This window comes from Thermobia domestica, chromosome 1 (assembly GCF_964235325.1).
Source record: "Thermobia domestica chromosome 1, izTheDome1.hap1.1, whole genome shotgun sequence".
NCBI classification, from domain to species: Eukaryota; Metazoa; Arthropoda; class Insecta; order Zygentoma; family Lepismatidae; genus Thermobia; species Thermobia domestica.
Window position 1 is genome coordinate 34,358,397 of NC_137454.1, and position 15,052 is coordinate 34,373,448.

Genomic DNA, 15,052 nt, shown 5'->3' on the forward strand with positions numbered 1-15,052 from the left:
ATTATGTTCTCTTTCGTCTCATATTCCAGATAATAACAACATGTGTTTCCAACAACTACGTCATTTTGAACGAACTCCCTTTGCTGTGCTAGAACCCAGGGTTGCCAACCGTCCCAATTCTGTCAGGACTATACCGATTTCTGACTTATTTGTCCCGCGTCCGGACCGGACACTCGATTTTCAACGAAAGTTAATATTTTACTGGGACATTAATATTTTACTGGGACATTAATATTTTACCAAGAAACAACTTATTCCTTTACACGCGCAGTTTTATGTATAGAATCAATTTAACAAATTTGTGTTTTAATTTGACTCATGAAAAATAGTTAGTAACTCGTCTTTAATTTATAGTTATTCCCTAATTGCTTTGAGTTGATAATCCAGCCGGTTATGATGATAGTATATTCCGTGCAGTGCTAAAATATTGTTCTCGCAACTTCTAAATAAAAGCGACTGCTACCGCAGCTTCAAAAAATGAAATGACATTTTTTGAGTTTTACGTCCCACGGTTATGCCGGTTAGGCTAAAGGAGACGGTGATGATGAGAGATGAATGAAATGGTGGATTGAAGAACGTGGGAGGAAACGGGAGAACCCCGAGAAAACCCACGCACACGGTGTTTGTCCACCACAAAGTTCACTTGGCGGGAGCAGGGTTTGAACCCGAGACCACTAGCACCAGAGGTGAACGCTCTACCACTGAGCCACCGCGGCCCTACCGCAGCTTCAGTAACACTAGCGTTCACTTCAGCCGATGGCCACTACGCTAACTGTAACTCATTTGTTTGTGATAAAAACCAAACATTCTATATAGTTTTCTTTTTAAACGATGTTTATGTTAAATAAATTACAATTGTTTTGGTTTGAATTTGTTGTACGATGATAGACAAAGAATAAAACTTGATTTTAGTATCACTTTTTGTCACTAATTCCATAACAATGTTATGCACTCATTTGTGATTTAAAAAAAATCTATATAGTTTTCTCTCCAAACTTTGTTTATATTAAATAGATTGCAGTTGTTTTGGTTTGAATTTGTTGCATTTATATTGCTTGTATCTACTGATGAGCAGTGGGTGGGAAAATAAAAAGAAAAAATAAAGTACCTCATTCATTCCGCTTCATGTTATTCAGCTGATTATTTACATTATTTTTAACGCCTCGCCGTACTTGTAATCGTCTCCGGTGTATGTGTGTGTGGATTCTCCAACACCGATTGTCCCGTCCCAATTTTCTCTCAAGAAAAGTTGGCAACCCTGCTAGAGCCTTTCTATTTCAAGTATGCCACTGGTGGCGCTGCTGTCGATATGTGTTTTCTCGTACCGCCCTGGAAAGGGGATTGACAAGTTGATGTAGCCGATATCCTTTCAATAGTTGGATGCCCCATTGAATTATTTCACGGCCTTCACTTGCACCGTCTCTTGTTAGTCATTCTAAGTAGCCAACGATCTTCACTCACCAAAGACCAAACGACTGAATGGCAAATTGACAACACAGCCGAGATCATTCACTTCTTTCCCGAAAGCAAAGAGTAGGTTCACTCCGCAACAGGGCGGTGGGGGTTGCGCCAAAAGGATGTTTCACATATTTTCCGAGAACACACTTGAAATAGAAAGTCTCTATCTTAATATTTATAGTGAGTTATGTAGTGAAACAAATAAGTTCATGTGTATTTTTGTGTTGCTATAATGTTTCTAATATATATTTTTTTCTGTTTGATAGGTCAGTTTGGACTCGCGGGTACGTGAGGTCATCAATAGGAACATGGTGGACCCAACGCCCCATACTTTCGACGAGGCCCAACTCCAAATCTACACTCTTATGCACAGGGACTCGTATCCTAGGTTTATCAACTCAGCGCAGTACAAAACTCTTGCGCAGCTCACGAATAACGGAAATACTAGCAGTGGCGGTGCAGGAACTCCTGGGGGTAGTGGAAGGAAAGAAAGCAATGCGTAATGGTTCCCTATGTCTAGTGTAACAGCTTCGTTATTTAAAAATAAAGTTAATAAATTTGAGTCGTGGAATTACAGAAGAACAGCAAGGGCTTGAAAAAATAATTTGCCTGATGTAGTGTTCAACACGCGCGCGGCTGTAAAAGAGCTTTACGTTTACGAAAATAGCCCTGTTACTTGGGCTTATCACGCCAAATTGTGTTTTTTTTAAGAGGCCCACGGTATGCTGGATAATAATACTACTAACAATAAAATGCCCGAGAACGCATTTACATATACAAAATTCTAGTCAAAATATATAAACGAAACTCGTGTGTGTGTGTGAATGGAGATGAATTCCAACGGAAGTGTTCCGAAGACGTTTGAAAATAAAATCGAAAAAAAAGACACTAATTAATCATATTCGTATACTTAAACCGAAAGAAAATAATCGATTGTGTGAACGTATAGTGTTAACAATGTTATTTTCTAATTTACAATTTACAAACAATTAAAAAAAATATGTGACGGAGACACAGGTCGTCAACCTTAGTTGTATTAAATGTTAATTGATTTTCTTCAAATTAGCGATAAAAATATTTAATAATTATCGAAGAATTCAGTACATATAATTGATCCACTCAATAATATTCCTGTTCCTTTCAACAAGTTTCCCTAAACAGATTGAAAACAAAATTTCCGCACAGATTAATGGGCAGTGAAATAATAACAACAATAATAAAAAACTCAGTGTTAATAATGTTTTTAAAGAAACAATGGCCCATCACAAAGAACACTGAAATCTCTCAAGAATATAACAAAATGGCAACGTAGAAGAAACCAGTAAAAGAGTTCGGATTTTTCACACGAAATATGTATATCTTGTTCCTTGTAACAACGTAAACAGGCAAATTTTTATTTACAAAAGGTGAAAAAGATATGCGACTCAAATAACTGTTTTAAGGAATCAAGGAAGAACATGATACATACATGGTAATTAAGAAGAGGGAAAAAATAAAATTTAAATAAAACGTTGAAACAATAATAGTAATAAAATAATTTTGAAGAAGATGCAAAGGCAAGAGGAGACAAAGACTTGCAAGTAATAAGGAAACGTCATCATTGCATGTGAAGGGGGGGATAATGAGAACAAGGAAGAATCGAAAGAAGAACACATAAGTACATTATTAAAATGTGTGTGAGTGAGCTATTAATGATTTTTTCAGGGTATATATCACGCCGTGTTTTCTCCAACATAAGGAAGTGACGAATATAGTGAATAAAAATTTCTGAGTTGGTGCAAAGAAAACAGAAGATTAGTAAGAAACATCATAAAAAGGAGAAAAACAAAGCAGAATCGAAACGCGTCACTTGTATATTATTCATTAAAAAAATACACATAGAGATTCTTACAGATTGCCAGTTGTTTTGTCTGTGATCTTAAAACACAATCAAGATTCGTGGTAGTAAGAGAATTAACATACGCTGAAGTTGTGGTATTTGTAAAGTGTAAATCGATAGTATTAAATGCACCATCTCTACTTGACTAACAATTGTTGGAAGAAACGGTGCAAAATTATTATCTATGTACCTATATACATATAATTATATTTGACACAAACTGTCTTATTCCCAATAGGAATTTAAAAAAATGCTACGAAAACGCACATAAAGAAAATGCTCTATGGATGTGAAAACTCCTACCTGTCCCATATCCTCTATTTGGCCCCTTGTTCAACAAAGTGAAAGAACGTTTTGTTATTCTATTTTTTGTTCTTTGCTTTGACAAAAAAAGTTTTTCTTAAGGAACTGAAAGGAAGAGAAAAGTGTTTTCATTTTTACCATTTTCCACTCATCGTTACTTTCGTGTCCTCCCAGTACCCCTTGCAAATTGTTCATTTGTGCTCAAAAGAAAGAGAAGAATCACAAATTGTAATAAGTTTTCTAAGTGATACAGCACAGTTTAAATGTAAATTTTGAAGAGCATAGGCTACAGTTTTATTTTCTGCTGCAAACAAGCACAAGTAATGTCTCTAATAATTTGCTACATGTTTTTATTTATTTAACAAACAAAACTACATACAGTTCATGAAAACAAACATTTCAAGTTGTAAGAGTGATTATTTCCGTAATTTTTCAATATATAAATCAATTTTAATATTTTAATGTCCATGAAGAAATGTTTATGTAGAGCAGGATAGCTTTGAAAGAAGTGCTAGAAGAATGACAAAAGATTCTAGTGCAGTACTAAGCGGAAAACGATGTGATACAAAATATTATAATCTATGATTATTTCTTCACATTAATTTGGAGATATATATATTCTACAAGTTGAGGCCTATTCTCAATTTTAAACGAATTAATCTTTTTTGTTTCTGTATGTGTATTACATAGATTATTTCTTTTTATTACGTTTTTCTATTTATATATATTTTCGATTACTGAGTGTTATTTGAAAATCAAATACGTATGTGGAAAATAATATCAGATAAATCGTTTTCCGGTGATATGTAAAAACAATCAAATTTTAAAAGAAAATATTTAAGATTTCTCTTTTTTTTAGAATTCTATTTTTTGATATTATAGTTACGTAAAAGTACCAAATTTCATGACAAATATTTTGATTAACTCTGTTGTAATAAAAATTGTTCTTTTGAAAGTTTTTTTAAAGTACATTTTGATGTTTCTAAAAAAATATAGAAAAATATACAATATGAATCATTGATGAGGGAACTGAGTAGGTATAATGATTACAAATGTGTCACTTAAGTGAATCTGAGAACTAATAGAATATTTTCGTTTACTTGTGTAAACTGAATACAATTCAGAACGAAAATGTAAACAGGGCCTAAATGTTTAGTATTATTTAACGTGAATGAGATGGTTTCAAGTACCAGCTGTAATGGAAGCTATAAATTGATTAAAGAACTTACATGGAAGTTCTTATAGGAAAGAAAAAGAAAGTTTAAAGAAGACGATAAATACAAATAATAAAGATCCAATCACAAGTACGACGCCAAAAATAATGTATTGTAGTTTTATTGCAGCGTAAGACTTCTGACATCACTGCCAGCTTAGTATTATCTGTCTTCAGCACTTCAGTGTCTACTTTCAAATGTAAAACATTTACAGAGCTTTTAATTTAGAAAACAAATAATTTTCTTGGTTTTTACATCGCCTACTGCTCGTTCTTTTTAAGAACTTATAGTAAAGAGGTGAGTTATCTACAACACGTCTGGAAGAATCACAATTAATCTATACATGTTCCTTAATTTTCTTTTTAAGAAAATGCAATTTGACTAACAAACAACGCATCTTTTCTTTACATTAAAACAAATAAGTATTCTTACCATAATATCTTCAAAAACTCCTTTGGTAATCATTGATACTAATATTTCGTCTAACTTCAGTAGACTTTTCCAAGTAGCCGGGTCAAAATTTAAAACCAGAAAAGTAAGAGAAATTATGGTACGAATGAGAAAGCATATCCTGAAACCTATAAATATGTTTATTCAACGTTCTAACATATGCATAATAACAGAATCGACGGCAAGACGAAGTCACTCTTATTTCATAGAAAAACGAGCTTAACTGTCTAAGAATCTTTTATTTTTAATCGCACCGTATATTACCTTACTTGTAAAATTTAACCTTGTTACTTTGAAAATATCTATTCAAGTTTGACTTAAAAGACAAGATATCTTGAGGATATTAAGGCATAATATTTGTTTATTATATTACAACATTCTACCGAAATAGAATTGATTTATTACTTAGTATCTGCATGTTTACTTACCTTAAATATTAATAAGACTATGGTACGAATGAAATAATATGAGTTAATTTTAGGGAAATGAAAACTTCTATTTATTGTCTTTCCTACTAAAGAAAGAAGGAATTGTGAATGAATACTTTGTAACATTGATTATACGTACATACAAAGTAGATTATTGTTGCAACGATACAATCAGAAACAACAATCCTACGAAATAAAACGTTTCTAGTCATTAACCATTTGTTGCTCAGTTTGTATGAAACATTTACTATATTTAAGTTTATTGGAATTTAATATTTCTGAGTAGAGAGAACAATTAAAAAAAGTTCTTGAAACATAAATAAGATCAACATAGAACTATTATTTTTGCTATTTTTGAGCACTGTTTGTTTTTGGCAAGAAAGTGATCTTTTCAATTTTCTCTGGTTACTTAGAAAATTCAAAGTTGTGATTGTTTCTTTGTGTATGGTTTTAAATCAGAGAGTTAAGTATTATGTATTTTTCATCGAAAAGTACTACTTATTACCTGTAACATATATTCCTTTGTGGAGCTAACTTACTGTTTAAATTATAAAATAAGTTTTTTTCTAGAATTATGTCCAGCTATTAATTATTATGTACATTAGTAATCCTGAAAGTTAAAGTAGCAACTAATTTCTCAGTTATGAATATTTGAACATTGTGGTGAATTTATTTCATTATGAAGTTCGTGAAAATGACATCATTTCGGAACGTAATTAGACTATCATAAAAACTTGCCTGGCTAAATTTTATTCTTATGTGTTGATACACACTTCTAACATAAAATCGTCTCACATTTACGATTTGTTTATATAAATGTGAGATTAACAGAGAGCAAATTATCTTATTGATATTTTGTCGTCATTTGTCGAACATTTTCAAGGTCGCAATAGAAATAATTGGCTCCATGGTCAAACAACGAAAGAAATGGTCTAACAGTAAATAATACTTCTACTTGTTTTGTCTTGCATTTTTAAGTGTTATGAAAATTGCGCCCATTTTAGAATGTTTATTTGTTACTTTGTATAGTGTTAGAAAATATCTTGAACTTATTTTACGTAATACATGTACCAAAATACATATACAATATGATACGAATTTAATATATTCAAAGTTAAATTGATGACTGAGATGTATTGTTTGCACCTTTCTGCATGGCCTAACTTCACACAAAGTCTGAACTACTTTTTCTAAGGCAATGGAACATAAGGCAGAAGATTAAACAAGTATACTTGTTGATTAAGAAAAGGCAGATTATTAGTAAAGGGAAAAATATCTTAGTTATAAAATGGGTAAATACAATTGCAATGTTAAAATAATTACTGTCGATGATGATTCACTAAACTTCACTATGGAAGAATGAATTTAAAGTATAAACTGTTTTTGTTTAAACTATAACTGTGTTTAGGAGGAGGAAAGAAATAATTAAAATATTTTTCTTGGCTAACATTTCGACTTTTCTTAATAAAAAGGTTGCTTTAATATCCTTACAAATGACAATAGGATAGGATAATGAAACAATTTATTACCAATTATGAAGCGAAATTCGAAGTAGATGACGATACGAGTAAGCTTTACCTTATGTGTGAAATATCGACGTATAAGGGGAAGAAAAATTAACGCAATAATGAATTTTACAGAAACGTTCTCTCTTCTTGAGTTTCTAGAGCAAACACAACGTTTGAATTTTCTATGTAATCATATTTTCATATATTGTATAATAAAACTCCTGTACATTATGACACGATTCGAATGTATATATGAAGAGATATTAAATAATTAGGTGTAACAATGATGGACGTGTTTTTCAGTATATGTAATGATAATTGTTTGCGATTTAATGTTTTTGTTTGCTATTTATAATTATTTATGTAAAATATGTTTATATATTATATATATGTACATGCGTGTTTCCTGTATATAATAATTAGAACGAGATATGACTTGTTTTACTTCAACAAAGAAGAAAGTGAATACGCACAGACTGTACTTGGAACAATATGTCTGTACATCTTTTCCTGTCCGAATAATTCTTTGAACGATAAATCTTTTTTCTTAAATTTATGGAATTTCTTCTCATGAAAACTTACACGTTCTACCACCAACGGTACACAGTAAATTTCCCAGAGGTGCAGGTATATAATTATGTGCATAAATTTCCAGTGTGTACAGAAAAAGTCATCCATAAACGTTTATCTTAATAGACTTGTTTTGGTTCAAAAGTGCGTAGCAAGTCTGTAATTTCCAAAAGTAAATTTTTTGGAAGTATAATTTTTATACCATTGCACATAAACGTGGTTTACTACGTAAAATACTTTAAGAAAATATTGTGGTCTGCTAGACATCAGAGTGACTATAGTTACCAATAAAAATTATACTTTTTTTTAGCTCAAAGCAAAAGTAATATCAAGTTAGTGTTATGTGCTGAAAATTAAATGTGTACTTTCGTTTATAATTTCAACATTTGATGCACCTTTTTCTTATATGCTTTCCGGAAGACTTAAGATCAAAACGATTACGTTTAAGGACTCTTTAAAATAGTTAATATTAGTTGGTAGTAAACTAAAAAATCATTTTAAAGCAAGAATTCAAATTATCTACGTATATTTCTAGCTGAAGATCATATCACTGAAGATTGGCTATCTGTTCAATAAAGTACTCAAAATATTATTACGGTATTTAATAATTTTATGATTTTAAAGTAAAAGTTGGTACGTATATATAAGCTTAATATGAACGATATTGCTCTCCAATTTATAAATAATAAGTTAAAGAAAGTAAATTTGAATAACAAACCAAATTAATAAACTTTTTGTCTCAATAACTTCCGATAAATATCTAGCTTGGAACACTAGAAGTTGATATATGTCGGATAAAAGTTAGTACCCATCTTTAAGGCAAAACAGAAACATATTTATAAAAGGAAATAACCTAATGTGTAGGGATACCTAATTAGTTTGATTGGTATAGGTGTTGAAGTTTAATAATGGAGCCAATAAGAAGATGGAAGATATGTCACATATAATTTGAATTATATGTAATCCGGTTGTTCTAACGTGTTTGGGATACGAAATTAATAAGATATTGGTTTAGCGTATCCAACTTGTATAATGTTTCAGTTGATCATTGGAAGATGATCAGAAGAATAATTGAAAGAGTAAATAATGGTATAGCATACCACGTGTATATCTTTTATATTAGTCGAGTATTTTGTGATATGATAAGTAAAATTATGCGTTTAGTTTCATTAACTAAGGTGCAACTTGGGTGATACATTTTGATAATATTCATAAATCTATTACAGCAGTAAACGTTGTTGAATGTCTGTACTTTAGGTTTTCTAATTGCTATAATATACAGATTGGTGCAGAAGACTATGCAACCAAGTTCCAATAGAATTGTAGAATGAAAGAATAAACCTAAAATACAGAAACTTATTTTGCTTGTTCTGTTTAGTTTAGAGTTTAAATTAACTCGAGCAAGAGACGAAAGATATATATTGTATTTTATGTTTGGATGTGTGTTCCATAATTGCATTATATAATTTAACTAATATTAATGTAATGTTTACACTTTTAATGTAATGTTTACACTTTGAAATTCTGCCCGCTTTTATTCCAACGTGAAGATAGGTATTATTTTGTTTTATCCGAAATATATCGATTTATTGTGTTACTTGACATTATTAATATAAGATCTAATATTAATTAAAAGTGTTCAACAAAATTAATCAAAGAGTTGAATTTATAATAAAATAAGAATCATTTTTAGTATGATGTCTTGTTTGGTTAAATTTCCCAACTAAATAATGTAAAAGTTATTTCGTTTGCAAACTGAAAATAGGAACAAATTAATTTCATTAGTTCATGGTATTAAAATCAATGAGAATTAACAGCCGAACCGAACTCATTATTTGGGAACATGATTAGTTAAGTTGTTTATTCGACCGCTTTTTGTCTATCTCTTTTCCACTCAAGTTCACCCTTCCTTTCTTACTCTACAGTTTGATAAATGTATGATGTTGTACCAGTCATAAGTAAAAATATATTGTCGATCTCCTTTCCATTTTATTCAGCAAGTAAAGCTATAGATGCTAAATGATCAGATATATCATTGGACGACCACTTCGTCAACAGGAGAGAGATAAACTACAATGTTTTCTTTTCAATGAATATTTTATCTATTTTAGTATTTTCTTGCATTGTTATCCATATTTTAAAACAATACTTAAATATGAATCATTCTCGGCAATAGTGTGAAATTATAATATAAATATTATATTTGGTTTTTTCTGTTACTAATCATTTGCATACACATAAAAGTATTCAAAAGAACATCAAGCAAAATGTTAAAACTAGCAAAGTAACAACGGATGAAAAATACATTTTAAAGAAGCAACAGAAAAATGTGAGAAATAACATTTAATAAATATTTTTAAAATATTTGTATTTAAGTATAATATGAAGCTGTTACGAAATATTTTGTTATAAATTTTTCTTTCTTTCTGTTTTCACGTGTGCTATGAAATGTTTTTTTCGTTGAAAATGTCGAATTTTCACAAGTGGCGAAATTAGATAATACATGATTCCATAGATTCGAGTGGAAAATTAAAATGTAGTTCGCTAACTTAAAACAGAGTCCTTACCATGTTTACTTAACTTTTGGATTTGAAAATGGTTTTACGTCGAAAATTATTGTTTTGTAAAATTATCTTTGTCAAAATAATGAATCATACTACGTATTATTAAAACAAAATAAACCATGTAAAAGCTATCGAGAAAATAAAACAGCTGTTTTGATGTTATATATAACAACTATGTTTATTATTATTGCTTTTATGCTTCAATCAGTACTAGTCATTGTTAATTCAGGATGGGAATGTTAATTACTAAACTGTATATTTAATAACAGTTAGAATAGCTCTCGTACACACCACTGATTAATTCTGCATAATAAATTTATTCCTTAATATATTTCGCCAATCATGTATTCACAATATTCTTTCACATCATTTGTCCTTCCGACAATTATCTACACTTGAACTACGTCCATTATATATTTATTCCTTTAACTACCCATGCGGGGTATCTCTATATACAGATCACCATATTTACTGACAACAAACTTTCATCCTCTTCTATGCTACAAAATTATTTGGCACCGCAAAACGTGCCTATATTATCCAACCCTACAACATTCTCCCCTTGTTTTTTTTTTTTTTTTTAATTATCAAATAAGCTTATTCTTTCCTTCTTAGTTTTTGCCTTTCCATCACTCGCCTGGTGACTACTTGGACCTGGTGCTATCTTGATACCCATGGCCCATCTAAAAATAACTAAAGAAAATAACATGAACACAACCTCAAAATACAAAGATCGATCTTCCTCTCTTTGACTAGGTAACCGTAACAATGACAAGAGTAAACTCAAAATCACATACAATACTGCATTATTTTTGTAGTGACTAACAGAACTTGAAATTCTAATCATCCGCCTCCTTAACCATGTGACCGTCCACAGCGCCAATGAGTCAGTTCTTCCCACCTTACTAGAGTTATAGGTCTCTGGTGTTCCTGGAAACATAACATTCGTCTCATCTGTCCGTTTAGTTGTTGCCATATTAGTGAATGTGGATTCCTTCTGAATTGTATCCTTATTTTCGTTACTAAATGCGTGTAGTTCGAGGGCATCGTGCAGTTGAATATTGGTATGAACTGTATCACTTTTAGTCGAAACATTAGGGAAACTTTTGTTTGACTGACTTCTTTCATTAGGCCTCGACCTATAAAACTTAGAAAACTTGTTATTCAAACAACATCTTGCAAAATGGTTCACCAATCCACAGGAGAAACAACGTGCGCCCTTTGCTCGGCATAGGTTAGCTGAATGTCTAATTCCACAAGCTTTACATTTTCTAAAGCGCCAGTAACGATTGTATTCTCGTTGTGCAGACCGAAAATATGATGAATTATCAATTTTCATGATTGATTTCCTGTCTTTGTGATTTACAGAGGGCTCACTTTGTTTGACCATCTCCAGTGCGTGACTCAAAGTTAGATTTGGTACTTCTAGCATTCTATTCCGAACACATTCATTCCTAACACCACAAATTAGCTGATCTCGAATAATCTCTTCTGTCAGTGAATCAAATTTGCACCTGTTTGCCTGCATCTTCAATTGCATTACATACTGGTATATTGATTGCCAAGACTGTTGCTTCATATTATAAAAGTGATACCTTTCTTCGACCATGTTTAACATAGGTCTGAACTGATCCAGGAAAAGTTGTCTGATTTCACAAAACTCCATTTCGAATAAGTTATTGGGAGTAGCCAATTTCTTTAATACTTCAAAATGCTGACGACCCATAACAGACAGAAAAATACAGGAAAATTGTGACTGTTTGATTCCGTTACTCTGACAATAGTTCATAAATCTTTGCAGATACGTCTCTGCCTGCTCCTCTTCTTTATTAAAAGCCTCTATATAACTCACCGTCATCTCTGCATCTACCCTTCTGGGTTCCAGAATTCTCGTCGCCATGTTGTTAATTCAGGATGGGAATGTTAATTACTAAACTGTATATTTAATAACAGTTAGAATAGCTCTCGTACACACCACTGATTAATTCTGCATAATAAATTTATTCCTTAATATATTTCGCCAATCATGTATTCACAATATTCTTTCACATCATTTGTCCTTCCGACAATTATCTACACTTGAACTACGTCCATTATATATTTATTCCTTTAACTACCCATGCGGGGTATCTCTATATACAGATCACCATATTTACTGACAACAAACTTTCATCCTCTTCTATGCTACAAAATTATTTGGCACCGCAAAACGTGCCTATATTATCCAACCCTACAACAGTCATAATGTTAGAAGGATTTAGAAAATTTTGATTGGAACATTATTTATTCTTTTGATAGACTTGAATTTCAGCTCAGTACCAACAAATAAGTGTACCAGTGCTCATGAGGATATAAATTTAATAAGTTTTTTTTCTGTCTTAAGTTTCTTGAGTAACTATGCCACTTAGAAATAGTTCTTGAACAACGAATTAATTCCTCTTTTACTGTGCAAAATGTATAAAAGTAGCAGCGAATAATTATAAGTGTTTTCTATCCTTCTGTTTCAAACTACTCATTTGTAATATATTTTTCAAACTTTATAATCTATTATCTGTATTTAGAATTATTTTGAAACGAAAATGTGCAGTGATTCTGAAAAATAACGCCAGACAATTAACAACTTCGTGGTACTGGCTAAGTTTTCAACTCTGTTGGAATACAGACAAGTTGAAACTAAGTACTTCTCTTTCATCAATTCATCTTTTTAAATGTTATTATAAATTTTATTCTATTTATTGTCCATTTTCGTATGAGGATTTGTTTGAATAATAAATAATTTAAGCTTTTAAGTTTATATTTAAAGTCAGACTACTTACTATCCCTACAAAGAATGCTTAATATATTTAAAACGAACATTGCTAGACTTGGGTAGCAACAGATTGACAACACGTGAAGGAAGATTTGTATTTCTCAAGGTTAAGCAATAAAGTGGATAAAGTGGAGAGAATTTAATTGTAGTGTATTACGCAAATAATCACTAAAATCGTGCATGGGAAAAAGTGTACAGACATTTGTAAACATCACGATGTTAAAATGTTTCATTTTATTTATTTTTCTAACTTCCAAAAATAATTAAGGATATTTAAAAATGAGTCCAATTATTTTGAAACCAGACTTTTCACGAAAATATTTATAAATTAGCTTCTGGAATAAACAATAACTCAAGATTCATATAATTCTAGTCAAGTTAAATACATTTAAGTATAACAAAAGTTTCACTAGCAGAAATATCAGTCTATTATGTTGATGATATGGTGAATTTGCTGATTAGTTTCAAAAACAACAATATCTTTCAAAAAGAATTATCAAAAAGACTCATCTTTCAAAATAGCACGAAAATAGCAATCATTGATTGAACAGTTATATAAAACCGGAAGACAATATTACTGATGAAGAAAACGCTCTTTTAAATTGAATCTTGACATGTATGAACACGAATTTGCAAATTTTCACTTGGGTACATAGTCTTTATACATCTAGTCACTGGAAAGAGTTATACGAAAAGAAAATGTGCATTAATATGCTTGAGAAAAACTTTTAAATCTGTAGAGATCTAAGAATTTCACATGAAAATAGGATAAGTATAACATTACTGTTTATTTTGTAATGTTGGCAAACGTGACTGAACCAAACTTAATTAATTTCGGTGCATAAAGAATGAGATGACCATACATTTTTCTAACTACTGTTTTTTATGTAATTCTTCTGGATTTTTGATGATAGCTGCACAATATCAGGGAAATTAAATGTATTTTTCTCACGGTAAGTGAAAAGAAATACTGTAAACATACTGTCGTACAATCAAATCTTGTTGTCTAAGCTTCTTTCTATGAGAGAAGATATTTAAAGAAAATTAGATATTTGAATTGTTGCAAATTAATATATAGATATATATTAAATGAAAGATATATATATTGTGTATTACTTGGGTAAGATATGCGATAAAAAGTATATATATGGAGATATATTACTCATAACAGGTTATTAGCTAAGAAAAGTTAAAAAATGATATATATATATGGTTGACAAAAAACTAAAGAAATTATAATATACGTGTGTGTGTGTGTGTGTGTGTGACAAACTGTGTGATTTTAGTCATGCACGTAATTTCACAAATATAGACACACACACATACATATATATATATAAATATACATGCATAAGAGAAAAGAACCCTATTATTTATTTCAGAGAGTAGCAAGATATTGGTGCGTTGTTTGTACAAATTTAAAAAAAGTATATTCCCTTCCCTGGCCTTATCAGTGTTACTATTGTTGGTAAAGCAAAAAAAACTAATACAAATTGTCACCCATCCCTATCTTTGTTCAAGTAAGTCATATTGATGTCCAGTAGGTTAAAGAAAAAATATCAAGAAAAATGGAGATAATCTTTTACTATGGAGGTCGTATTGTATGCACGTATGGTGTATGCATACGTATTATATATACATATATATTTATGAAAGAAGAGTATGGATGTATGAGAAAGTGTGGTTATTATTATTATTAATAATAATAATATTAATATCATTATGTTTATTTATTTTGTTGAATGCATGTATGATGTATGTTTTCACAAGAAAAAACACATTTTAAGAAAGCCAATTTAATTCATAAAGAAATAACCAAAGAATGAAACAAAAAACGAATTTTTTTTAAAGTATGGATGTTTGATATGA

At 30.6% G+C, this 15,052-nt stretch overlaps 1 protein-coding gene across 4 annotated transcripts in view; it reads left to right on the top strand.

Annotated features, from left to right (window-relative positions):
- LOC145684407 (regulator of G-protein signaling 20-like) overlaps window positions 1–10,819 on the top strand; it is a 560,986-nt gene extending 550,167 nt beyond the window's left edge. For all 4 annotated transcript variants that reach the window (XM_081756725.1, XM_081756735.1, XM_081756714.1 and 1 more), the window contains one exon: window positions 1,725–10,819. In XM_081756725.1, coding sequence (XP_081612851.1) covers window positions 1,725–1,961 — 237 coding nt within the window. In that variant the 3' untranslated portion in view covers window positions 1,962–10,819. The remainder of the gene's footprint in view (window positions 1–1,724) is intronic.
- The last annotated feature ends 4,233 nt before the right edge of the window (window positions 10,820–15,052 follow it).